This window comes from Dermochelys coriacea, chromosome 2 (genome assembly GCF_009764565.3).
Source record: "Dermochelys coriacea isolate rDerCor1 chromosome 2, rDerCor1.pri.v4, whole genome shotgun sequence".
Classification (NCBI taxonomy): Eukaryota; Metazoa; Chordata; order Testudines; family Dermochelyidae; genus Dermochelys; species Dermochelys coriacea.
The window spans coordinates 106,880,299-106,907,990 of NC_050069.1; the positions used below are offsets into that span (position 1 = coordinate 106,880,299).

General features: G+C 42.8%; 1 protein-coding gene across 1 annotated transcript in view; it reads right to left on the reverse strand.

Moving 5' to 3' along the window:
* Positions 1-207: 207 nt before the first annotated feature.
* Positions 208-27,692, reverse strand: part of SCGN (secretagogin, EF-hand calcium binding protein) — a 53,200-nt gene continuing 25,715 nt past the window's right edge. The window contains exons 3-11 of the mRNA XM_038388214.2: positions 27,060-27,152; positions 26,744-26,833; positions 25,121-25,177; positions 23,551-23,628; positions 9,877-9,932; positions 8,324-8,369; positions 8,165-8,224; positions 7,368-7,436; positions 208-1,194 (exon numbers count right to left, since the gene is read on the reverse strand). Coding sequence (XP_038244142.1) covers positions 1,066-1,194; positions 7,368-7,436; positions 8,165-8,224; positions 8,324-8,369; positions 9,877-9,932; positions 23,551-23,628; positions 25,121-25,177; positions 26,744-26,833; positions 27,060-27,152 — 678 coding nt within the window. The 3' untranslated portion in view covers positions 208-1,065. The remainder of the gene's footprint in view (positions 1,195-7,367; positions 7,437-8,164; positions 8,225-8,323; positions 8,370-9,876; positions 9,933-23,550; positions 23,629-25,120; positions 25,178-26,743; positions 26,834-27,059; positions 27,153-27,692) is intronic.

The following is a 27,692-nucleotide window of genomic DNA, read 5'->3' on the forward strand; positions in this document are numbered from 1 at the left end:
AAAAATAAAATTAAATTGAGCAAGTGCTTTGCTGACTCTGAGCCTTATTCTCCTTAATGGGAAACCCTGCACAAAGCCATTTTACTTAGATTTGTGCCAAAAGAAGGATTTGGCCCAGAGTGAAATTATTTTGTGCAGTAAGTGATTTCTCTGTGAGAAGTTTCCACTGTACTCTGTAGCCTGACATACTTAAAGATAAGGCTTGACAAATCCACTAGGGCTCATCCTACTCTAGATTGTCGCAGTATTTTATGAAGGCAGTAATGGAATGGTTTTCCCCATTTTTGATCAATTGATACGTTTGTGGATATGGACATTGTTTATAAAAAATGCATAGGCCCCACAGGTAATTTCTTCTACTGAACAATGCGAATCTTACCACTTGATGTGCTCAGTATAAATACTGTGAGATGATAGATAGCATATACGTAATATAGTATGACTATCAAACTGTGATGTATGGCTGTCCATAAGTAATGCATAAGCACCAATCTTATTGTATTTCCTTAATTGCTGTTTTTATTCTTGCACAAATAAACTACAATCCATCCAGTATTATAATGTTGTACATACAAATAAAGCACAATGGTCATGTTTAGAGATATAGTGACTTCACATAGAAGGCAGTCATCATAAAAATCAGACAATGAAAGCAGCTACAGCATGAGAGCACTAATCTTACATTTTAAGGAAAGACTCATCCTACTCCAAAGAACTGATTGTGGCAATATTTTATGAAGGAAGTAATGGAACGACATCTCCATTTTTGATAAACTGGTGTGTCTGTGGATATGGACATTATTTATAATAAATACAGAGGCCCCACACGTAATTTCTTCTACTGAACAATGTGAATCTAGCTATTGAATTGAAAGGCCCTTCATGCATTCTCCACTCAGTGGCATCCTGGTGCAAATGCACTTTCATTACAGCAGTGAGGTGCCTATATCCTCCACGTTCAGCACTATCACACAGATTGTTAACACAGCACTGAAAGAGTTCCACCAGCAACAGCAAGTGCTTACAAAGAAAACATTGCAAACAATAGGTGAAGCGCATTCAAATCTATGGGTTCATTTTAAGCCCAAGACACAAGGCTAGTTCAGATTTTTGAATTTTTCCATCCTTGTTCACATCACAGTGATGCAGCAGAATCTGACGGAACTTATCCAGGTCCACACCACTAATGCTGGGCTGGAGACAAAAGAAAGAATCATTGTTGGAAGAGAAAATCTCCAAGTCATTTTTCTAACAACATGTGTCAGTGGGAATTCCAGAATGACTGAAGCACATGAAACACATTGAGGGAGGAGATACAAATGAAATGGACAGAAGGATGAGGGAAAGGTCTTGTGGCTGTATGTAAGTACAGTGGGTTTAATTAGATTTAAGGAAGTCTAAATAAGGAAGTCTAACATGATTTCTGATTTCTGCACCAGAGCATAAGTGACTGATAAGAACGTAAGAATGGACCAAAGGTCCATCCAGCCCAGTATCCTATCGGCCAACTGTGGCCAGTGCCAGGTGCCCCAGAGGGAATGAACAGAACAGGCAATCATCAAGTGATCCATCCCATGTCGCCCATTCCCAGCTTCTGGCAAACAGAGGCTAGGGACACCATCCCTGCCCATCCTGGATAATAACCATTGATGGACTTATCCTCCATGAATTTATCTAGTTCTTTTTGAACCCTGTTATAGTCTTGGCCTTCACAACATGCTCTGGCAAGGAGTTCCAGAGGTTGACTGTGCGTTGTGTGGAAAAATACTTCCTTTTGTTTTAAACCTGCTGCCTATTAATTTCATTTGGTAGCCCCTCATTCTTGTGTTACGAGAAAGAGTAAATAACACTTCCTTTTTTCAGAGTAGTTTCTCCACACCAGTCATGATTTTATAGACCTCTATCATATCCCCCCCTTCGTCATCTCTTTTCCAAGCTGAAAAGTCCCAGTCTTATTAATCTCTCCTCATATGGCAGCCGTTCCATACCCCTAATCATTTTTGTTGCCATTTTCTGAACCTTTTCCAATTACAATATATCTTTTTTGAGATGGGGCAACCACATCTGCACGCAGTATTCAAGATGTGGGCGTAACATGGATTTATATAGAGACAACATGATATTTTCTGTCTTATTATCTATCCCTTTCTTAATGATTCCCAACATTCTGTTCCCTTTTTTTGACTGCCGCTGCACAGAGTGGATGTTTTCAGAGAACTATCCACAACGACTCCAAGATCTCTTTCTTGAGTGGTAACAGCTAATTTAGACCTGATCATTTTATATGTATAGTTGGGCTTATGCTTTCCAATGTGCATTACTTTGCATTTATCAACACTGAATTTTATCTGCCATTTTGTTGCCCAATCACCCGGTTTTGAGAGATCCTTTTGCAGCTCTTCGCAGTCTGCCTGGGACTTAACTATTTGAGTAGTTTTGGATCATCTGAAAATTTTGCCACCTCACTGTTTTCCCTTTTTCCAGATCATTTATGAATGTTAAATAGGACTGGTCCCAGTACAGACCCCTGGGGGATACCACTATTTACCTCTCTCCATTCTGAAAACTGACCATTTATTCCTACCCTTTGTTTCCTATCTTTTAACCAGTTACCAATCCATGAGAGAACCTTCCCTCTTACCCCATGACTGCTTACTTTGCTTAAGAGCCTTTGGTGAGGGACCTTGTCAAAGGCTTTCTGAAAATCTAAATACACTATATCCACTGGTTCCCCCTTGTCCACATGCTTGTTGACCCCCTCAAAGAATTCTAGTAGATTAGTGAGGCATGATTTCGCTTTACAAAAACCATGTTGACTATTCCCCAACAAATTATGTTCATCTATATGTCTGACAATTTTGTTCTTTACTATAGTTTCAACCAGTTTGCCCGATACTGAGGTCAGGCTTACCAGCCTGTAATTGCCAGGGTCACCTCTGGAGCCCTTTTTAAAAATTGGCGTCACATTAGCTATCCTCCAGTCATTTGGTACAGAAGCTGATTTAAATGATAGTTTAGTTATTAGTCCCAGGGCCAGATTAAGGCAGGGACTTTAGGGGTTGCAGCCCAGGGCCCTGGCTCCAGGGGGACCCTGCAAAAATAAATCACAGGCAGCGATCTCCAACTCTGGGCCAGTCCTGTGGTGCAGCAGGGCTCAGGAAGGCTGCCTCCATGCCGTGGCCCCACGCCACTCCTGGAAGCAGCTGGCTGCTAGCACATCTCTGTGGTCCCAGGCTGGGGGGGAGGAAGGGGGCAGGTGTCTCTGCCTGATGCCCCCACCCCCAGCACCGTCCCCGCAGCACCCATTAGTTGGGAACCAGCCAATGGGAGCTATGGGGGTGTTGCTTGCAGGCACGGGCATGTAGACATGCTGTCCCTCTCCCACCAGGGGCCACAGAGTTGTGCTAGCAGCCAGCTGCTTCCAGGAGCAGCTTGGGGTTTTGGCATGCAGGCAGGCAACCTGCCTGAGCCCTGCTGTGCCACTATCCGGGAGCCGCCTATGGGAAGCACCTCCTGGCCGGAGCCTACACCTCGCACCCCCTCCTACACCCCAATCCCCTGCCCCTGTACTTAAACATTTTTTTGCTATTACTTTTTGAGTCTTTGGCTAGCTGTACTTCAGATTCTTTTTTGGCCTTCCTAATTATATTTTTACATTTCATTTGCCAGAGTGTATGCTTCTTTCTATTTTCCTCACTAGTATTTAACTTCCATTTTTTAAAGGATGGCTTTTTGCCTCTCACTGCTTTTTTTACTTTGTTGTTTAGCCATGGTGGCTCTTTTTTGGTTCTCTTACTATGTTTTTTAATATGGGGTATACACTTAAGTTGAGCCTCTAGTATGGTGACTTTAAAAAGTTTCCATGCAGCTTGCAGGGATTTAACTTTTGGTGCTGTACCTTTTAATTTCTGTTTAACTAACTTCCTCATTTTTGTGTAGTCCCCCTTTTTGAAATTAAATGCTACAGTGTTGGGCTGCTGTGGTGTTTTCCCCGCCACAAGGATGTTAAATGATCTAGGATCACACAGCAAAACCTGCTGTGAAGCTGTGCACAAAACCTAGCTTTCCTGACTTCCAATCCTGTACTTTAACCTTGTTTTTTTGCACAAACATTGTGCCTTGTGGAATGTGTGTGATAGATAAATATTCTCTAAGTTAGTACTATGTGCCAGACTAATTCTATTGCTTTAAACAATCCTGAAATACCATGGGCTGGCTAACACACTACAGAAGACTTATTTTAATGGCTACATTTCCATTGTATTGCAATAGTGCAGTATCATTTCTTTGCATTAACATCTTTCTTTTGTTCTCACAGTCCCATAATGAGAACAGAATTTGTGGTGTCAAAAATATCAGATTCAGCCATGGTTACAAAGAGGAAGATGATGATGAAGAAATTCCTTGAGGGAAGAATGTTCCCACAGCACATGACCAAGTGTCCTCTTTTCTTTGTTTCAGTCATTGTCGTGGTTACTAAGGTCTTCACAACCTTTTCAGGCACTGTGGCAAATGTGAAAAACATGTTATTGAAAGCGTATCTGCTCATCTGAGACCAATTTACAAAAGTACATTTTATATATTTCCATGGATAAGTGTTATCTGTTATTTTTGTTGTTATTGTGGTTGTTGTTATAGGCTACATGTACACAAGGCTAAAAGGCAGCCTACAGTTAACTGTGTGTAAATGGTGGGAAGGAAAAGATTGAGAGTGGATGGAGTGCAGATTATGGAAAAACAAGAACTGATGTTCATCAGTCTTTCAGATATTGAAAGGCAGATGCCATCATATCCAATCCATATGGTTAGTCTCTGGATACGCACAGTCAATATAAAAGACTAGTTCTGATTCTTAACTGATATAAGATACGCTCCTGATTAATTACACTTTATTATAGGAGGAGCTGGTAACAACCCCCTTATATTTAGGCTGCCTAGCACTTTCCATGATAAAGAATGCCTGGGACCTTTTCTTTGAGAAGCTTCCCCACCTCCATTGTTTGCAGAACGCCTTTGATATTTGGCAGGGGAAATCCTCTTGGGCTACACAAGTGCCTTTTCTTTGTCTCAGGACATGCCATTCAGAATTTGCTGAGATATAAAGTGTTAAAAACTGCCAATTCCTTTCTCTCTCTGACATTCCTCAGGAAAGTTTTGGTAACATGCCTAAGTCATTGCACATTCCCAGGCTGGACCAAAGCAGCAGTACCAGCACATGCCGCAATGGGAACACCAGCAAAGTACTGGACTAACTGTAGGTAGAGGAAGGGGGAAAGGAAGACTGGTCAGGCAGGCTCCCTCTCTATTAACTCCTTGATCCAGAACATGGCCCCAGTGGTCCATTTACGTCCTTTCCCTGAGGTTTACCACATGGGTCAGGAGCTCCCCCAACTCCTGGGAGGGAAGAGACAGACAGACAGGCTGGGCTTCCTTCAGCCATCCACCAAAACCCAGCACATGGCGCCAAAAGCCATTCCCCCCTCTGGGGACAACACCTAGGACAGGAGTTCTCCAAACTCCAGGGGTGGGAAACACATAGAGCACTAGGCCAAGCTGGGCTTCCCCCACAACCACTCTCAAACAATCTTCCCTTGCTGCCAGCGAATACAGTTAGCTCTGTAGCTCAAGTAGGAGCAGTCTATGCTGCAATGCTGAAGGTTCAAACTCTGATGATGATTCTAAACTGGGGTAGCTCTTAGCCACAGCATATCTCAAATGCAGTTTCATATGGGAAGCCTCTAAGGGTCTGTCTACACAGCGAGACTCAGAGTCCAGGTCAACTGACTTGGGTTTGTGGGACTCGTGCTAAAAGGCTAAAAATAGCAGTCTAGATGTTTGGGCTTGGGCTGGAGCCTGGGCTACAAGACCCTCCTGCCTTGTCAGGTCTCACAGACCCTGGGCTCCAGCCTGTGCCCAAACGTCAACACTGCTATTTTTAGCCCCATAGCATGAACCTGAGTCAGCTGACCTGGGCTCTGAGACTTGCTGCCGTGGGTTTTTTTCCAGTGTAGACATACCCTAAGATAGCCCAGGTTGAAACTGTGCTGGTCAAAATCAACAGTTCAAATTGCACCTGGAAACTAAATGGAAGTCAGTGCAGTTAGAATCTGCTGTCTGTGAGAAGCACCAGTAAACAGGCAGGGCATTGCCTGCACTATTTGAAGAGTCCAGATGATTTTCAGGTGTAGCTCTATGCAGAACACATATGTACTAATTCAATATGGAGATAGCAAAGACATGGACAATTATGGCAAGGGCCACATCCAAAGAAAAGATTATAACTTTCCTGGCAAGCACAAATGGAATCTGAATCTGTGCTACACTTAAGTTTTTCTGATATAACTATGTTGGTTAGGAGAGTGAAAAAAAATCACTCCCCTAACTGACATAGACATGTCTGTAAAAGCCCCAGTATAAATGCAGTTATACCAGAAAAAAGTGCTTTTGCTGGCATAGCTTATTTCATTCACCGAAGCTATACCAGCAAAAGCTCTCTTTAGCTGGTATAAACTGCGTCCCCACTATGGCAGTTTGCCAGGATAGCTATATCAGCAAACCCTTTTTAGTGTAGACAAGGTCTTGACCAGGGTTGCTATCTGCACATCCAATAACACCTGAAGACTTGATTAACACTGCCTTCCCCACTGGACTGCAAACCACAGTACTAAAAGGTGGGTAAGATCCTGTAATTGAAGGAAGTGATGTAATCTTCACCATTTCCTCTGGTTGTTCTACCCGCCTACTACCATCACCTCAGTGTTACCTGGAGCGAATGTCATTTCAAATCAACATTTGAAACATTCTGTGTGATTTGGTTTGGTCACCAAATTGAAAAATCAATTATTCACTCACTCTACTTATGACTTCACTGGGAACTGAACATTCAGCACCTCATAGGATTGGGTTCCTTTGCACTCCTAATGGAACTGATAAGAAAAACAGCCAGGTACTGTCTATGCAGGATTCCCCTCTTTCCCCTTTACCTCCGACAGCTAAATCAGTGCCCTTCAATCATTGAATCCTACATGAACTTGACCAAAAAAAAAGTGTGTATATGTACCAGTCAGAGACTGAACCTTCAACTAGTGTTTGTTGAACTGCATTGTCTGTCTAATTTAGAACATAAACTATCTTAGGTGTCTATTAAGAAGAAACTGCTGGTCATTTTGAATTATACCTGACTGTATGTCTGACAGTGTTAGTGTGACTTGGACAAATGTCCAATAGTGTTCATGCTGAGACCATGAAATTAATTTCATCTTATGACTAAATTTGATTCCAGATTTTCAAAGGTTTGTGCAAATCAGGAACATGTCATTCCTATTAAAAATACGGGAAACAATAAATGCAAAGAATCCTGAAGCCACCTTGACAAGCTCCATCATATCTTTGACAAACCCATCCACTTCTGGACCTTCCAGTGCTCCTGTTTTACTCTGAAAGACAGAGGAAACATTAAAGGCATTTCACCAAGTCAGAAATATAGTAATATTTTCTACCCATCAGGTCCCCCCAAACTCTATGTATCCATAAAATCCTATCCCCCAAACCATCACCTGTGATTTCTCCCCTCCCCTCAAAGTGTGGTGACATCTTCCTTCAGCTATTTATGAGGCTCTTTGGTGACTACCCTACAAGTCCTGTGAAGGCAGAAAATGGCACTGAAATGCTGCTTTCCAAGTGAGATAGGACAATTAGGGAACTCAGTCTCTGCTGTGTCCCACTGGTGCTACCGTCAAAAGAACTATGAATGGGGTTTTGAAGGTGGCATTCTATTTGATGGGGTGAGGCATGCATGTGGTGCAAAACTGCTTGAAGGGCACAGAGCTAAGGCCAGCATTGCTTCTGTGATTCTATAAACACTGCTTCCCCTGCGGAAAGGGACTCCTAACAGTGGAGCATCACCCAATGCTGCACTCCATGGGAGGAGGGATAGCTCCATGGTTTGAGCATTAGCCTGCTAAACCCAGGGTTGTGAGCTCAATCCTTGAGGGGGCCATTTAGGGATCTGGGGCAAAAATTGAGGATTGGTCCTGCTTTCAGCAGGGGGTTGGACTAGATGACCTCCTGAGGTCCCTTCCAACTCTGATATTCTATGAATGTGAGTGCAAGTCCAGATGTGCCACTTAAACTGCAGTATAATAAAACACCCCACAGAACTCACAACATCGTAGTGTGCAAAGATTTTCTCAAAATCGTTCTTCCTTTCTTCTGTACTACAAGCCTGAGTGCAGGGGAAAAAATGATAATGGGTTGAGGCTAGGGCTGAGTTATCTCAGCTGAAAAAAGCAGAATGAATGCATTAGAAAATAGTGCTACTTACATCCATTTTAAATTGAAGGAGGAAATTTTCCTGAAGTGCCAAAATCCTAAAGGAAGAGATCTAAATTATGATCTTTTTGGTTATCCTATTAGTTCTACTTGTCCAGAAGGCAAGATTGTAAGTTATAGCAGTCTTAAGAAGGAGGTACTTTCAGAGAGATCTATGGGTGATGTGACCATAAATCCCTCTCTGTTTGTGGGGAGTTGTAGTACGAATCCTTTAGCTCACTGCTCTGAAAATGGACTTCTTTATGTTAATGACCTTTACAGAACATTTCCAGTGGTAGGACTAGTGGAGGTGGTTAGCCTTAAAAGTGAGAGCTACTACTGTCCAGTTACTCCTCTGTAACTGGATTGCTGCGCTGAATTAAAGGAAATTCTCTCTCTCGATCTTTAAAGTAGAATCAGTGGAATACATATATGACAGAGAGAGAGAGAGAGAGAGAGAGAGATCTTCTCATGGATGAATTCCCTGGTTGTGAAAGTGAAGGACAAAGTAATACTGTCTTGAACACTGACAATATACAAATTTCCCCTCAAAGCACTACTAAAAGCCCTTTTTTCCAGCTACTATTCCAACTCTGAGTTTCTCCTGAGCACAGGCTGCCAATCATATCAAATTGTGCCCTCACTGGAGGTTTTGGGATGTGACAAATGACAAATGTTCACTCTGGCAGGAGGGAATCTACTAAACTCATTTTACTAAGAGTCAGCTAGCATATGTGTTATCAGCAGACCACTTACAGAGCCATATCTAAGAGGAAGCTGAAATAATGGCCTCCCTATGGTATTTTTCATTCTTTCTCTCTCTCTCAATGTGTGTCTCAGAAAGTAAAGTATTAAAGAATTCTGGGTTATTATTCTCAGCTAAATGTTAATGGAAAGTGTTAAAGGATTCTGGAGTGCATGGATAGAGGTGAGATCAAGGCAGAAGTGAATATATATACACATATGTTCATACACACACATACACTTTGTGGTGGCTGAAAAGGTGCTTCAAAGGAGGTAACATGGCAGCTAAGGGAAAGTATTAAAAGATTCTGGACTGTGTATAGAGCTGTAGTCAAGGCATAGCTGAATATATATAAATAAATAAATACATACATTTTCTCCTCATTAAGAGATAGCATTAAGTATGCATGTTACAAAAGGGACACTTTATATATATCTATATGGGTAGAGGTGACATCAAGGCACCTCTCTCTATATATTTAGTTATGCCTTGACTGCACCTCTATATACACAGTCCAGAACCTTCTAATACTTTCCATCCGTTGCCATGTCACCTCCTTTGAAGCACCTCTTCAGCCAGTACAAAGTATTCTAGGGCATGTTAGTGAGGGGGAGGCAAATCCTGGCATTCCTTAGAGCTCTAATGCATCAGGCACTTGGATGCTGTGGTGACGGGGACCATGCTGTAGAAACACCTAGACTGCCTAATGTCACTTGAAACATAGGAAGAATTCAAATTCAGGCCTCTGCTGAATAAACCATCAGCTTACCCAGGTCTGCCGCTAGGAGCCACTAAACCATAACAGTACCATTAATATCTACCTTGCCAAGTCATTCAGATCCAGTCGTCCGTCTTTATTTTTGTCAAAGATCTTCATCTAAAATCAAGAAGACAAAATTGCCAAAATATAGTAACACTGAGAGAGCTGGGTAAGAAAATACAAACATAGAATGGCTTAGAAAAATTACACTGTGCCCTTCCCACTGTAAGGAGAGCAGAGAAGAGGGAATGCAATATTGCCCAAGTCCCCAAGAGGTGTGCTGACTATCCTAGCACACCACCTATACATCTTCTATGGTGCAGCATGCTCCTCCCATTCCTGATCAGCATGGGGGGAGGGGGAGGAGAATGCCTACTTCTTCATACCAGTCCCTTTTGTCATGACCAACAGGTCTCAAACCAGGGCCTGCAAGGGTCATGGGAGCAGCCATGCTCCATGCCTCCACCTGGCAGCCTGCTGGCAATAGTTTACCTGAAACCCATGAAGCACAGCCCAGTGTGAGGCTCCGCCCCGAGGTCTGAGTGGTTGAGCCCCAGAGTGGCTGATGGACCTGCTGGCCCTACTTAAGCTAGCGTCAGGAACAGGAAGCCATCTGAACAACTGGGTTTCATCGTGCTCCAGACTGTGCCCCCTGTGCTTCCTGCTCGCTATACCTGCTCCTGCTTCCCCCGATTGATCTCCTGGCATTCTGACCCAGCTTGATCTCCTGGCATCTGACATGTGGTTTTTGATTGCCAGTTTGTCTGTCTCCTGCCTCTGACCTCCCAGTATCCTGACCCAGCCGACTCTTGACTCCTGTCTCAAGACTGCGGACTCAGGCTTCGACTGCTAGGTTTGGCTGCCCACAACCCAGCCATGACACCTTGCTGGTAACTCGGAGCATGGAATACTGCCCATCTAAGGTGCAGACACCTTCCCCACTTCCTTGTGTGGGATTTTGGCCCCAGCCCTGCCCCTTCCACCTGAGGCCCTGCCCCTTCCAGGGGCGCAGAGCCATCCCCCTCCCTCCACCTTGCCCAGGACCCTGGCCGCCTTGTGTACCAGTAAAGTCATTTAAATTATTTTCACCCCTGCTCTTGTGTCAGCAAGAATCTCAAGATAGTGTCCCTCTTTCAGGGTCCTTACATTTTTAAATACAGGCCCAATAGCACAATACACTGCGATACATCAAAAAGGAAACCCATAGGTCTCTTTGGGGGAATTTCAGCCTCCAAGACCACTAAATCTTTGGCTTCTCTATGAGACTGAAATAAAGATACTAATTAATACCAATTGTGATGGCAATTTATGTGATAGAGACATGTGACTGTGACCTTAAGAAGTGGATTGAGGCCAATAACTCATTGTGCATAGGTCAAGCCAAGCCACTAATTACTTTTTCATTCATATTTCTCCTAAAGTCTCCTTGCCTTCCAGGATGCCCTCAAAGAGTACATAATATAAAACATAAAATAATAAGAATAAAAAACCCTCCCGACTGTAGTTATTCCTTCATCTGGGCTTTCCAGTGTGTGTGTCAACCTTGTGTCTGTTTGACTTAGATGACAAGAGCTCTAGAGTAGGAAATGTCTTTTGTGTGTGTGTGTGTGTGTGTGTGTGATCAAATAGCCATGACCTGTGTTCACAACTACTACTATAGGCTAGATTAGAATTGGTGACCTAGACGTGAAAGGATCCCTAGCCCATTGCCAACCTCCTGAGCAGTTTGGTCCCCTCTTAATTTTAATTTGGAGCTAAAATTTAAATTTTATTGACTTTAAATGTGTATTTTCTAACTAATCAGCATAATTTCTTTCCTTTTGCTTCCAGCTCCCCTATCTGCCTCCTTTCTCTGAGCTCTGCCTTTGCCAAACCAAGAAAAACTCTCAGGAGCAGTGCCAGCCTCTTCCCGGGTGTGTATGTGTGTGATGTGGGCTAGACAGAAAATTGCAGGGGCTGCACTTTACATCTTGTGGGCACACATATGGGAGCACTGAGGTGCCCCTGCCCCCATGCAGGGCTCCGGCCCATTGTTGCCTCTTCATGGGGAGGGGCCTGAAGCTGACCTGGGCTCCAGACCTGTAGCTTGAGGAAAAGCTCTACACACCTCACACCTCCCATCCTGCAACACAGCTCAGCTCAGTGCCTGGCAAGCCTGCTGCTGGTGCCCTCAGACTGCCACAGTGGTGGGACTGGACCTCTTTTGGTGTGTGCTGGCCCCTACCCACCCCACTAACAGCAGCAGCATCCCCTGGGCTCCCAACTCTGCCACAGCCCCCCCATCCCTGTGCCACCCTTACAGCATGCAGTGTCCTGCACTGGGCTGGGTGTTGCACTCCACCACGTGCCAGTCCCTGCCTTGCATGGTGCCTGCTTGTCTGGAACTCCTCCCCCACTCACACTTCCTCTCTGTTTGGGGCTATCCACCCCTTGTCCATGCTCCCTATTTCCCTAACCATGTCCCCCTTCCTCTGTCGGTGTTGCCCCCTCCCCATGCATCCTTCCCCTGCTGTGATTCCCCTTTCCTAACCAAGGTCCTCCTCCCCCCTCCGTGATCCCCCTCCCCTATGAATGCTTCCCCTTTCCCCGTCTGTGATCCCCCTCCCTTATGCACACTCCTCCCAATCTCTCTCCCGACATGCTCCCTCCTCCCATTTATTGTTATTTCCATGCCCCCACCCCTTCCCCGTGCGCGATATGTCACCCTTACTTCTCTGCTGCTGCTGGTGACAGCGCTGCCTTCAGAGCTGGGTGCCCGGCTAGCTGCTGCCACTTTCTCCACTTTGCCTTCAGAGCTGGGTGGCTAGAGAGTGGCAGCCACTGCTCCTGGCAAGGCACCCAGCTCTGAAGGCCGTGCCGCTGCCAGCAGGAGAACAGAAGTAAGCGTGGCAATACCATACCATACCACCCTTTCTTCTGCATAACAGTTGAATTTTATGCTGGGAGGGGTGGCTACGGGAGAGATAAGGCAAATTTTGGGGTGTCTATAGCCACTTCAAACCCCTCCCGCAGCTCCCTCATCTTTTCAAATTCTAATTTGCCTCTTATAGGACCAATATCCTAAATAAGATTTCCAAATACATTTAATCTTTTGTCCATTCAGGTCAACAAAGAAAAAGAAAGTCCCATCTGAAGGCCTAGGTTGTACCTTTCTGTAAAAATGAATTTCACATGAAATATGGAGTATTATGTACTCGATATGGAATGGCTTTTAACAAATTAGTTGAGGTACCACAGCTACTAAACTAGACATAATCCCATTACTTGGACAACTGTAGCTCATGCACATCTGCTATGTGCCATCTCTGCAAGTATTACACATCAAATGCCTGGGGATACATTTATTAATTAAACTTGCTAATTTCAAGCATGCAAGTGTTTGATCTGATCTGATAATTGCACACACACACACAAAGAATTACTGCAGGTACACCCCCATATCATGGATCTATTTATGTACAAACACATATGGGAGGTTTAAATAGTTGTGGGCCTGATTTTCATTTAAACCATTTTGGCAGCATAAAGATGCCTTTCAGGGGAAACAAATGAAATGTACACCCACTTAAAGGTACCTTTACATTGCCAGAGTGGTGTAAAAGAGCGTAGTGTAAATGAGAATAAGGTCCAGCATGTTTAAACAGCATTGCATTTTTATCAAAGCTTAATGAAAAATGGATTATTGTTTGGGAAAGCTCCTTCAGGAAAGATGCTTCCTGGTGAGGTTTGCAAGTAAGTAAGTTTTGCCTGAAGGGTATGGGAGTTATTTGGCCCAATTAACTCCTGATGGGACCATTGTAGCAGATTGCCTGCTGAGAGAATTGTTCCAAGTGCTAACTGCCAGAGTTCTGCAAATGAGCACAGTCCTTCTGAACTCACTTAACAGACCACTGAGGAAGGTTTCTCAAAAGGGGCCTCAGAAGGGGAAAAGGGAACTTTATGGAATGTAGGCAGCCCTGTAACCAGTTGTCTTTGCCTACTCAGCATCTTGAGGAAGTAATGTTGTTCGCACATGAATATCCTCATGCTGATCCCATGTGGGCAAATACCTAGGATAGAGTGTCTGATTCAGCACCTGTCCATCCAGGCAAACAGCCTGTGTCTCAAATTCTGAGAGTAGACTGCCAGATGCCAGTGAAGACATCTTTGTAGTACCCTAGTGGGATTCAGACACACCTGATTCCTTGTGGAAGCAGAAGCTGGTAACTGTAAGTCACCAAGACATCAGTTTTAACATGCTGCCGGAAATTGATTCTGTCTCTTTATGGCAGAGCCCAGTATTTGAGTTTACAATGGTTTTAAATCCACATCTAAACAACCAGCAGTATGTCTGGGAACATGCAAATTACCTGGCTGACAGGGAGGAGGAAGCTTTGCCCCTAGCTGACAACATAGAGCGAAAAGAAAAGGAGTACTTGTGGCACCTTAGAGACTAACAAAGTTATTTGAGCATAAGCTTTTGTGAGCTACAGCTCACTTCATCGGATGCATCCGATGAAGTGAGCTGTAGCTTACAAAAACTTATGCTCAAATAAACTTGTTAGTCTCTAAGGTGCCACAAGTACTCCTTTTCTTTTTGCAAATACAGACTAACATGGCTGCTACTCTGAAACCTGTCAACATAGAGCAAGCAGCTGAGGGGGTGCTGATAGAAACATTTAACCCTAATCAGCAGGTAGATTCCTTTAACCAAGGAAGCTCAAGTCTCAATCCTCCAGAAAGGGGGGTGGGAAGGACTCACCCACAGGGTGACCCCAAGAGGGGAAGCGGGCTTTTTGCATATGCACAGCCCTGGGGTTGGGAGACAGCTCCATAAGGGGCCTGCCAGTATGCAAGGTATACCCCTGCATCCTTACCTCACCAAACCCTAAATACCAAAGCCCCAAAGATATGCTTTGATTAAAAATTTATGCTTAACACTGTAGTAAAAGGAAAGCCAGCACCCATTTACATGCAAGGGTACAGGAAGGAATTAAAGGACACAATGGGTACTGAACAAACCAGACTGTCTAAACAGAAGGTGTTGTATGACAAAGATACTTGTAAATGCCCATTTGTGATGAAAACTTTGGTGGTAACGTCAAACCTTGTGGTGAAAAACTTGATGTTAATGTTGAGGAGGTAGTCCCCAGATGTGGCCACAAGGAGGTGCTCCAACAGTGAGTAGTAAACCCTGTGATATGGGGGTTTGCACCGTGAGCCACTAAACAACATACAAGGTGCATAAACATACTGCCACTGGGGTATACTAGTCATAAAAAACAATGGTTTTCACTTCTATATGCCTTCCATCTGATGATTGTATGAACTTCATAGATATGAATTAACTGGGTGTTGTAAAACTAAGTTCTCTTACCTCCATTTTACAGATGGAAAAAGGAAGGCACAGAGAGACTAAATAACTGCTCAAGATCACACAGGAAGTCAGTGACAGAGCTGACGATAGAACCCATCCACATCTCCTGTGCGTTAACTTTTTCCCCACCAAATTATATAGGGAGAGGTTAGGGGCGAAAACCTACCCCTATTAAAGTAAATAGGAGTTTTGTCATTGACTTCAGAGAGGCTTTCATCCTAGGTTCTCTCCATCCATTAATTTCCATGGAACAAATACTGTACTTCATAATTAGTTTTTATTCAGGCAAAATCCTGTTTGAATTTTTGGTCTCAGCACTCATATTGCTATCACACAAAACTAATGCTTTATTCTTTTGTAGGAAAAGATAGTGTTTTGAGGTGCTTTTTTTTAATGTAGTGGATATTGTGGTGCTCAAATTAAAGGCTTTTGGTGAATCTGATGTTATCAGTGGGTATTCAAAAAAAAATGAACAACAATAACCTTTCTCTGTATGTGATTATTTCAACAGCCTATGTAACTTGATTTGCAGAAGCACAAACTGATAATGAGCTTTTCCTGCATGTAGCATTACATCAGGACTAACAGATAAAGTAGTTTTGTGAACTATAGAATGCTAAGAACAGTCAGTGCCTTTACTTACAAGGTAACTAAGGAGTGCAAGGGGCTTCTGCATAAGAATGAAAGGTTTCTGGTCATTCTTGAAATGACTGAGTGCTATATGGTTACAGATGCAAGAAAGTTTCTAAAGGATGGTGATTTCTGTGCAAGCTTAGAAAACGGACGTAAAAAGAGTCATCCTCTGCAAATGCTGATTCAATAATTACTTGGCATTGAAGCAAATCAGGCAAGGACCTTGGCATTTGGCCTATTGACAACATTATCCTAGAAAGCCTCCCTGAACCTGATTCTCCCCTGCACTGTACTCCAAGTACATGGGTGCAAAATGCTATCAGGTTAGAGTGGTAACAACGTACACCCTCTCGGCACAGATATAAATGACTACCCAAGATATAAGGCAATGAAGAATAAAGCTCACTTATGTTTTATTTACAATATCTTACTGGCTAATAAGAAACTTAAATAAAATGGCAAAAAGGATCAGAAATGAGGTGTGGGAGGAGGCTGTGAAGAAGTACTACACTACTAATACAGCATGGGGGACCCAAGACGGATAAATGAGAGAGAAGGAGATGTTAACTCAAGCACAAGGTTAATTTTAGGTCTGGCTAATATTCATCCATAAACAATACCCCCTAAAGTACATATATTAAGACTGGGATTCCATGCTGAGGTTCTGACAAACATATGAGCTTGAGTCCAATTGAAGCCTCATTATGTGCAGCTGGAGAGAGATTATTTCTACTATTATTACTATTATTTTTTCTTTGTGGTGAAGCAGTATGAGGCATCACCGCATGGGTTTTCACTGTCTTTCTCATCAGTAGGAGGGTTGAATATTTTCACCCTATCATCAAAACCTCTCATTTTCTTTTCTAAACTATGGTACCTGCTGGTCTCCCAAGGTACACGGCTATAGTATTCCTGTAGCAGGCTGCTGTTGCTAAGAGCTATGGGTAGAAAGTGCAGTGATTTCAACTCTGCCCCTGAGAATATGCCCCCTCCCCCCAACTGGAAGAACAAGAATCCTTAAATCACTTCCAAACATAATTTCCCTGAACGATGGGGAATTGCAAAATGCTATGTATCTAGCTGTACATATAGACTCCTAGATATTAAGGTCAGAAGGGACCATTATGATCATCTAGTCTGACCTCCTGCACAATGCAGGCTATAGAATCTCATCCACCCACTCCTGCAATAAACCTCTCACCTATGTCTGAGCTATTGAAGTCCTCAAATCATGGTTTAAAGACTACAAGGTGCAGAAAATCCTCCAGCAAGTAACCTGTGCCCCATGCTACAGAGGAAGGCGAAAAACCCCCAAGGCCTCTTCCAATCTGCCCTGGAGGAAAATTCTTTCCTGACCCCAAATATGGTGATCAGCTGAACCCTGAGCATGTGGGCAAGATTCACCAGCAAGATACCTGGGAAAGAATTATCTGTAGAACTCAGATCCCACCCCATCTAACATCCCATCACAGGCCATTGGGCCTATTTACCATGAATAGTTAAAGGTCAATTAATTGCCAAAATCATGTTATCCAGTGATGAGCTGCCAAAATCTGAAGAACCGGTTCCTTCAGTTGCTCCGGGTCTTCGGCAGCGCTTTGGCGGCACATCCTTCACTCGCTCTGGGTCTTTGGCGGTACTGAGGAACCCGCCGTCGAAGTGCCGCCGAAGACACGACGCGAGTTAGGACCCGCTGCTGAAGTGCCACCGAAGACCCGGAGCGTCGCTGGGTGAGTAAAAAGGGATTTTCAAGGGAAGCCTCCCCAGCCGGGAGCTCAGGCGGGCTGGACAGGACGGTCCTGTGGGCCAGATGTGAACCGCAGGCTGGAGTTTGCCCAACCCTTTAACAACCAGTTCTAAACCAGCTTCTAAATTTACAAACCGGTTCGTGCGAACCGGTGCAAACTGGCTCCAGCTCACCACTGATGTTATCCCATCATACCATCTCCTCCATAGACTTATCAAGTTTAATCTTGAAGCCAGATAGGTCTTTTGCCCCCACTGCTTCCCTTGGAAGGCTATTCCAGAACTTCACTCCTCTGATGGCCCGTGCCACTTCCCGCAGCCCCCATTGGCCTGGAGTGGCGAACCGTGGCCAGTAGGAACCGCGATCAGCCAAACCTGCGGACATGGCAGGTAAACAAACTGGTCCGGCATGCCAGGGGTTTTCCCTGAACAAGCGGCAGACTGGCTTTGAGAACCACTGCCCTAGACTGTTCAGAATTCCCAACTGCTAGAATATAATCTCCAGTCTGCTTATAAATTATTGAGTGACCATTTTCCTTGGGAAATTGTTCCACTGTCTAGTAGGCCCTACTGTTAGACATTCGTCCTACTATCGAGCCTAAATTCTCCCTTGCTTAATTTAATCTCTTTCCTCTTCATTATACCCCGTGAACTTTGACTGTTCCTTTTGGCTCAAAAGAGTGCCACTACCACTAAGAAAAGAAGCATCCTGCAGTTACATCTGTTTCCATCATGACTATATCCAATGACGCTCCTGAAGGTTGTATTTTGCATACATAAGGTGCCCATATAAACACTAGTGAAAGCACTGCCCATTTTCTATCCCTGAGGGTTCATTACCTTCTATTTGTGATCCGGAGCTTGAAGAACAATCAGCAGTCTTTTGATGAAGGAGCAAAAAGAATGCATAGATGGGACAATACTGTGAAGCAATGGAATGATCTAGTAATGCATGGTTGCTAAGCAACATTGAAACACATTCCTGGAGATGAATGAAATCCACATTACTCAGGCAGCTGTGTTCAAAATGGGAAAAAGTCTCTAACTCACAGTGAAAACAGATAGAGCAAAGAAACTGCCTTGGACACTGTGGGCTTGTCTACATGAACAAGTAGTTTGCAGCAAGCTGGGGAGTCGGTCTGCTTCATACTAATCTCCAGCAGACTAGCTGTCAATGTGAACCCTACTGATGTGCATTTACAGTTCATTAGTGAGCTCTGATCTAGTCCTCTTTGAAAGAGGGTTAGCATGGAGTAAATGCACACCCCAGCTTGCAGCAAACTTGACATCCATGTAGACAAGCCTTGTGTTTCACACAGATGATCTGTGTCACTTAAGGGATGGACAAATAAAGATGAGGAAGAGGAGGGGTATGTATTATGGTACGTGGAAAGTGGTGATTAGATAGAATTTATAAGGCAAAGGAGCGCAGAATAAACTTCAGCAAAGTTACCATGATGTTAGCGCCTATGAAAGCAATTCCCAGAGTGAAAGACAAACATTCACTGTAGTCACTCTCTGGTCCATAAGCTCCTCCTGGCCCAGAATATGTTATGAAAGTATGCAGAGGGACAAATCCTTATGACATAGGTCGCATTGTTGGAGAGGGTGGCTGGGGAGAGTTACATCCCCTACTCCCAAATCTAATCTTTTCCATCCTAAGTGCTCTGATTTTAAAATCATTTGCTTTGGAGGCAGTCTTCCAAAGACAAGCATAGTGCTGCTAATGCCCGGAGCAGTAATTAAAAGGGGGCAGGGAGAGTATCTTCACTTGTTTTGTGAGGCACCTGGCCCATTTCTGGGACCTCAGAAGATAACAGCTAACTTTTGCAAAGCCTCTGATATCTTTCTTTCATCTGGGCTGCAGTTATATTAATAGGAGCAATAGTTTGTGTCACTTGATCAATCAGATACTTATCCTGTATCTTCTCTCACATGCAAGAAGCTGTAAATACCCAGCATGGGATCATAGACTGCTGCTTTTTCAGACCTTCGCCATATTGTCAAAAATAATACACCTATCTGTCTGTCCTTTATTTGCTCCTTCAGAAGCACTGGGGCCCACTCATCTAGTCATTGCTATCTGAGATGTGTGCAGCTAGCCACAGACTATATATGCCATGATGCACAGACTTTGACGTTCCTGTTGAGACCAACACATTTTTAGATCATCACACATTTTATTGACACCATGATATTATTTTTCATTATTTATTTTTTACTGAAGCATTTAGGACCCCAAGTGAGATTGGTGTGCTATTGTGCTAGGCACTGTATTTACACACAGCAGAGGCAGTCTCTGACTCAAAGACCTTAAAATCTAAATAGACAGAAGTGGGGAAAAAAGTATAATTATTCCAATTTTACAGTCAGGGAACTGAGGCACAGAGAAATTAAGTGACTTCCTCATGGAAGTCTGTGGCAGACCCAGGAACTGAATCTAGAGCTCCTGAATCCCAGGTCAGTGCAGTAGCTGCATGATCACCCTTTCTCTCTAGATAGACATGATGATTAATAATAATAATCACATTTTGCATTTCTATAGTATCTTTGATTTGAGGATCTCAAAAGACTTTACAAAGATTAATTAATTAATCCCACTGTATTACAGTGGAATAGCTAAATTTTATTATCTCCATTTTACAGATGGGGAAACTGTATCTTAGAATCTAGAGATTAGAGGTATACATTAGATTAGCTAATATCACTTCCTGCCAGTGCAGGTTTGTTTCCTATTATTCCCTTACTAGAACTTTGTCTGGTCTAGTTTTAAATGTGCCAAAAAATAAAGCTTCCATCATTTGCCAAGGGAGTCTATTCCACACCCTAATGATTTGCCATTTTTTCTAATGTTCAGATACAATTTACCCTTCTTAATTTCATCCCATTACTCCAAGTTATACTTGTTCCCTTCTAGATATTTACACCCTTCAAATATCTGTGGACTGTTACGATGTGCCCATTTGTCACAGCACAGTCAAGCTATACATAATTAATATTTTAAATCTTTCTTAGTAAATTAATCCCTCAGGCCTACTCATCTCTGAACTCCTTCCAGTTTATCAACAGTATTATGGTAATTTGGTGCCCAGAGCAGAACACAGTATTCCAGATGCAGTTGCCTGAGAATCACAGAGAGGAGGATTATCACAATGCTCTTTTGTGACACTACACCTCTACATATACAGCCCCAAACTGTATTGGACTTTTTTCCCTGCAATATCGCATTGCAAACTCAAGTCTAATTTGCTATTAGATAGCACCCTAAATTCTTCTGGCATAACTGCTTTGCAGATTTCAGATTATATATCTCCAGATACATTAAAGCAGCCATTTTTCCAAGTTGTATCTGTGACGGGTTGGATCACAGAGACACCCTTGGGGCTGCCACCTGATGTGCTGAGACTACTTCAGAGCCCATTTTCCCTGGCAGCTTGGGACTTCAGAACCCTGCTTTGTTGAGCCAGACACCCTAGCCTGCTGCAAACCCAGACCCAAGTCTGAACCACATCCCCCCAAAGCTGCAGTTTTAACGGAAGATGGCTTAGAAAGTGTTCCTGTCTCTAGCACCCAGATACCCAGTTCCCAATGGGACCCAAACCCCAAATAAATCTGTTTTACTCTGTATAAAGCTTATCCAGGGTAAATTGTCATACATTGTCCGCCCTCTACAACACTGATAGAGAGATATGCACAGCTGTTTGCTCCCTCAGGAATTAATTACTTACTCTGGGTCAATTAATAAGCAAAAAGTGATTTTATTAAATATAAAAAGTAGGATTTAAGTGGTTCCAAGTAATGACAGAACAAAGTAAGTTAGCAAGCAAAATAAAATAAAACATGCAAGTCTAAGCCTAGTACATTAAGAAACTGAATATAGATAAAATCTTACCCTCAGAGATGTTCCAATAAGTTTCTTCCACAGACTTCAGAGTAGCAGCTGTCTTAGTCTGTATCCGCAAAAAGAAAAGGAGTATGTGTGGCACCTTAGAGACTAACGAATTTATCTGAGCATAAGCTTTCGTGAGCTACAGCTCACTTATGCTCAAATAAATTTGTTAGTCTCTAAGGTGCCACAAGTACTCCTTTTCTTTTTCCACAGACTAGACTCCTTTCTAATCTGGGCCCAATCCTTTCCCCTGGTACAGTCCTTGTTCCAGCTCAGGTGGTAGCTAGGGGATTTCTCATGACTGCAGCCCCCTTTGTTCTGTTCCACCCCCTTATATATCTTTTGCACAAGGCGGGAATCCTTTGTCCCTCTCTGGATTCCCACCCCTCTTTCTAAATGGAAAAGCACCAGGTTAAAGATGGATTCCAGTTCAGGTGACATGATCACAAGTCACTGTAAGACTTCATTACCCACTTGCCAGCACACAGGTATACAGGAAGACTTACAAGTAAACAGAGCCATTTACAACCAATTGTCCTGGTTAATGGGAGCCATCAAGATTCCAAGCCATCATTAATGGCTCACACTTTGCATCCGATGAAGTGAGCTGTAGCTCACGAAAGCTTATGCTCAAATAAATTTGTTAGTCTCTAAGGTGCCACAAGTACTTCTTTTCTTTTTGCGAATACAGACTAACACGGCTGCTACTCTGAAACTTTGCATATTTGCATTTCAGATTATATATCTCCAAATACACTAAAGCAGCCATTTTTCCAAGTTGAATCTTACTCTGAAGCACAGAGATGTTAAATTACTTGTCCGAGGACACACAGCAAGACAGTAGAGCATCTAAGAATAGAAACCAGATAACTTCTGAGTCCCACCCCATGCTTGAACCACTGGACCATGTTTCTTCTCAATTGTATTACTATCTAACTGCACCTGTTGTGTTAGCAATCATATTGTGTGCAATGGCAGTTACTGTGTCTTGGGAAATTATGGGGGAAACTCATAGGAAGGGGAAATAAGTCAGAGGCTATGAGCCAACCATTGTCTACAAATTTTAAATTGCTTACTCTCCAGCTGTTGCTCAAAGTACTCATCAGGGAAGTAAATCTTAATGGAGCGATGCAAAAGCTATTTGCTGCCAGAAATCTCTCCTGAAAAGACTTTTATGCTAATTGTGGGGATTTTTATTTTCTATTTTCAAGTTATTTTTGCTATAAAATTGCTTCTGTAATCTGATTTCATCCCTTTTGTGGGGGAGTGGAAATATACTGTGTCATAAGTGGCCATGTGAGATTTGATAGTAAAACAAAAGGAAGTTAAATTAGTTCTCAAGTTAGATATAAATGGTCTAATGTGAAGTCATGGGTGCTTATGAATGTGCCCACGAATTGTTTATGAAAGTAGTATTAGTTGAAGCCTTTGCTGGAACTCGGATGACATCATCCACTTCATCACTGACATCAGAAATGAACTATTTTTCTCTAAGTTTGTTTCTTATGCTCTCTCTCTTTCTCTCTCTCACCCCCACCCCACCCCCCCGCATATAATTTTCAAATGTGGGAACCTAAGTTGTTTGCAAACCCACATTTGTGAATGCAAAATGGCTGATTATGCAAGCAGAAGGGTACATATGTTATGCACACAACTATCCATTTTGCATATACAAATGCCTGCTTGCAGCCACTATGTTGTGAATACATCGTAACTATCAATGATTTCAAGTATGTGTGTGTTCATTCCTGAAAATCAGGCTTAGATTAGTGAATTTCAAAATACTGCTGCTTACCCAAAAGGCTGTTACCAGTAGCAAGTTGAGGATTATATGCTGGCTGGAGAGAGGAAGGGAAGGAGCTGGAAAGCCTGCGAGGATATGGGGTGAAGAAGGGAACTAGCAGTGCATTGTGGGTTTTAAGGAACAAGAGATCTGAAAGCCTGTGTGTGGGCTGGGAGAGATGGCGTCTATGCAGGGAGAGGGAGCTGAGGGTTGGGTCTAGGTTGTGTAAATATGAAGGTACCTCCTTAGCTGAACTTTTGAACAAGTTTAGACAGAGTTTGATTTGTCTGAAATTCTAGTCACAATAAATGATACTATCTTTGCTTACCATTGTATCAGTGTATTCTTCCAGCTTTGCCTCAGGAATCATCTTTCTGTGCTGCAAAAAGAGATCTCCCAGAAAGTCCTATTGACAGAAAAGGATCAGAGTAATAGACTTTACCCTTTGGAGTTCAAGGAATAATATAAAAAACTGAGGCCCCAATTCAGCAATTTACTTAAACACATGCCTAACTCTGAGTACATGAGTAGTTCCATTGGCTTCAATGTAATTTAAATTTGTTTGATCTTTTATTTTTTTTAGTTCATATGTAGTGTTAAAATAGATTTTAAAATAATCAGCTTCTCCCATAACAGACATAATGGAACCGTGAATTAGAGGATCAGCTATATGAGAGGACTTTTTTGGTAGGTGATATTTATTACTTCCCAAACGCTTAACTTTCCAAATAAACTTAAATCATTATGGCCCCAACTCAACAAAGCACTTAGGACCAGACTTTTAAAGGTGTTTAATCACCTAAATCCACTTTTAAGCATAAACACATGATCTCTCTCAGCATATGCACAGTGTGCCCAGCCATTTGATAGCATCATCATCAGCCAGGTGAAGAGCCAGTAGCCTGCTGTTGAAGTCAGCAGGCACTCGTCAAGGATGTGCAACATAGTCTGAAGTTGACCGCATCTACATCGCAAGTTGTTAGAGAAACCCATATGAAACATCAGGGGAGTGTGAGATGAGGTCAAAGTCATCAGTACCATAACATCCTGCTATGCTGAAAGCAACATAAGTTTTTTGCAAACAGATTACGTCGGTACTGTGATGAGTGGCTAAGGACTGATGATTCTGCATTGGCTGCTGACAGACCCTCAACATTAAGCTGATGAATTCAAAGCATCAGTCCAATGGCTCACAAGTCAAAAGATGGCAATACATTGGAGTCACAGTCACAGTCAGATGGCATGTGACCCAGATTCATCGCCGAATTTGCTGCCCAAGTGCTTTGCAGACCAAGGATAGATCTGAATGTGGTGAAAAGTGAAGCGTTTGATTAAGTGCTTTCCGGAATCAGACCTGGGCCTGAAAATGGAATAAATGTTGAGCCAAATCCTGCCCCCACCTTTGCAGGCACAGAAAACCGTTTATTAATAGGCACAACAGTAATTAGCTAGTTAATAAAATGGAACTGCTGTGGCTCTGTTCTGCAGGGTTGGAAAGGGGAGGTGGGCTAGGGACTGTGCGCATTTGTAAGATATGGAGGAGTGCTCTGGTGGTTGTCTCTACAGCAGCCCAGAAGTGAATTGGGGGGGGGTGGGTTGGAAGGGATGTAAACCAAGGGATGGGGGGAAGAAGTGAGGCACAAAGGTGAGCTAAGCTGGTCCACAAATAAGAGGATTTACTGGTCAGTTCCTCATACAACCATGCAAAAGAACCACAGATCCAGCGGCTATAATTACAGCCAATGTGTTCTCTAGTGATTGATGGCTACAGAACAATTTTAAAATGCCATTTATCAAGCTCACAAAAAGGCAGTGGAATTACTAAAGCCAGTGGAAAGACTCCCATTGATATCAGTGGGTTATAGATCAGGCCCAAAGAGAGGATTAAAATAACTTACTTTGAGCTCACCAGCTGAAATAAATCCACTGCTATCAGCATCATATTTGCGCCAAATCTGGAGGGGAAAAATTGGTAAGACCACATGAATTTTGCACTTAATCATCAAAGAAGTTGATTATCTTGTACAGCTCTAGATCAGATCTCACTCAGTTCCATAATTTGCATGTAGCCATATTATTGAGTATTTAATTTGCTATGGACAAAGTAAAATAATTCACATACAGTGTTTTTTACTCTTATTTTGATGTTGACAGAACAGTGTATAGCACACTGTGGAAAAAAGGAATCTGCAATCAGCTATTTATTACAGACAGTCTCTTTCTATAAAGGAAAAATATGATCAGACTGAGAACCTGATCAAAATTGTGTTCCTAATTTCTGCACAAAGACACCATGGTTCCATACTCAAAGTGGTAATTTGCCTGTGTAAATGACCAGTTAGATGCATAACTGGTCATTGTGTCCACAGACACCCAACTTACATGTTAATCAAGATTATATATTCAGTTTGGAAATCAAGCCTTTGAAGTAGAGGAATATATTTAAAAATAAAGTTTTTTTTAATAATGGCTTTTAAAAGCTCTCTACTCTGGAGCTTTTCCTATAGGAATAAGTCACTTAATGTCTATGAAGAAGCCTTGCAAAATACTGTTTGGCTATTCACCCAGGTGGGGTATTTTTGTTTTTTGTAGGCAAGTAATTTTAATGAGCAAGTGTAATGTCTTTTGTTATAACCATCATCCTAATAAAGGGAAGCAAGTAGATTTTGTCTGTGCTGGTCAATTTTCATGAGTGTTGGAAGGCTGATATAGAGTTTCTGCAGCAGCTAGCAATGCCAAGAATATAGGAACAAATCCTCCCCCAGATTTGTGAAGCTGTTCAAAAGCTGGTAGATCAGGCCACTTGATTTCCCCAAATGTAGGGGAACTCCTTGGGTGGTCTAGAGTTGCCATAATGGCTCTCACTCTGCTTCCTTCCTGGCCCCCCCTTGTGCAGGGGTATGGCAAGGAAAAGGAGGCATTCCAAGGGCATCCCTATACCCCAGGGCTTCTGACTGACAGAATTGCACTGGCTGTCCACAGCCCTACCCCACGGCCACTTAGCAGATCCCTCAATCCACTCTAAATTGTGCCTTGGAACTAGACTGACATCTCCAGAATCAGGGAAGAGTGCCAGTACCGAAGTGGCTCAAAATCTTCTTTGCCAACCCCCACTGATCTTTGTCCAGTGCACAAATGATAGAGCCAAGGATCTGACCCCAGCTCTCTAAAGGGTTAAATTGTTCAGTGGGTTGCTATAGAAACCTTTCATCTCTGGAGAAAATGGACATGTATCTTTAAGAAAGTCTGCAAAGTGCAAGCATCGACTATATGCATCTCCTGGTTTTGCCCAGCCTATCTAAGGTATCTCTGTCTTTTGAGCATTCCTACCAGAATGTTCACAACTTCAACAGCTAAGAAAATGCAGCCTTCAAAAATAACACTGTTTTCCTGAACATGAATTTGTACAAAATTCCACGGATGTCCAATATACTAATCTACTTTAAATAAGAGTCTGCTTATAGGTGCCATTCAGAATAATTGACAACAACATACAAGGGGTTAAGGCAAAAGACACCCACCCGCATAAACTCCACACTGTTGTCCAAGGGTGTTTCTCGTCGGAAAAGCAGCAGAAAGTTCTCATCCTCTGGCAAGATCATATATGCAAGCTAAAAGAGGCAGGTAAAGATTAGAGCAAACTTACATGACGCTATGCAGAAAATAAAAGATGAACATGTTTCCATGTAAATTATACTTTGAGCAAGTAGTTTGAAATTTACATACAACCTGGCTTATCTTTGTGTCTCCCACTTCCCCCTCCCCAATTTCCCAATTATGCATGATCCATTTTCTAATTTCATTGCCTTTCAGAAAAGAGATATTTTGGCAGTTTACCTCATGTATTTGTAAACGTCCATCTGCAGTGAAGTCATAGGCAGACATGAATTGCTCTTTCACCCTTTGAAGCTTTTCCTCGGTTATGGCATCCTGCAGTTTGAAAAAAACCACACACACACTCAAACAGAATCACTTAGGGCACTAGAACATCTCCTGGATGAAATTTACTGTCACAACTGTCCCATATATGAATGTTACATCATTTAGAATTCTCAGTACAGTGCTTCTATTGGTCCATACACAGATGCCACATAGGATACGTTTTAGAAAGGAGTCCTTACCTGTAGTTCAGTGGCTCATAAACAGTATGATGGAGGCTCATTTCAGGCATCTGGAGATGCCTAAATGTTTCAATGTCATTCTCCTTAGCCAGTTGGTCCACACAGCGCAACTGTGTTCCTCCCTCCTTCCCTCACCCCCCGGGAGTGTGTATTACAAGAGCTATAATGTCCATTTTACTCTTGTACTTTATGGACTAGAGCAGTTTCCTGGGAAATACATCTTTGTACTTTTTCATTAGGATATTTGGCTTAGCAGATGTTGGTGACATTGTAGCTGACTTGTTTCTTACTGTTATTACCAGTGTGAATGAAGATCTAGAACTGCTCTGAAACTAAGCCCTAGAGGTAT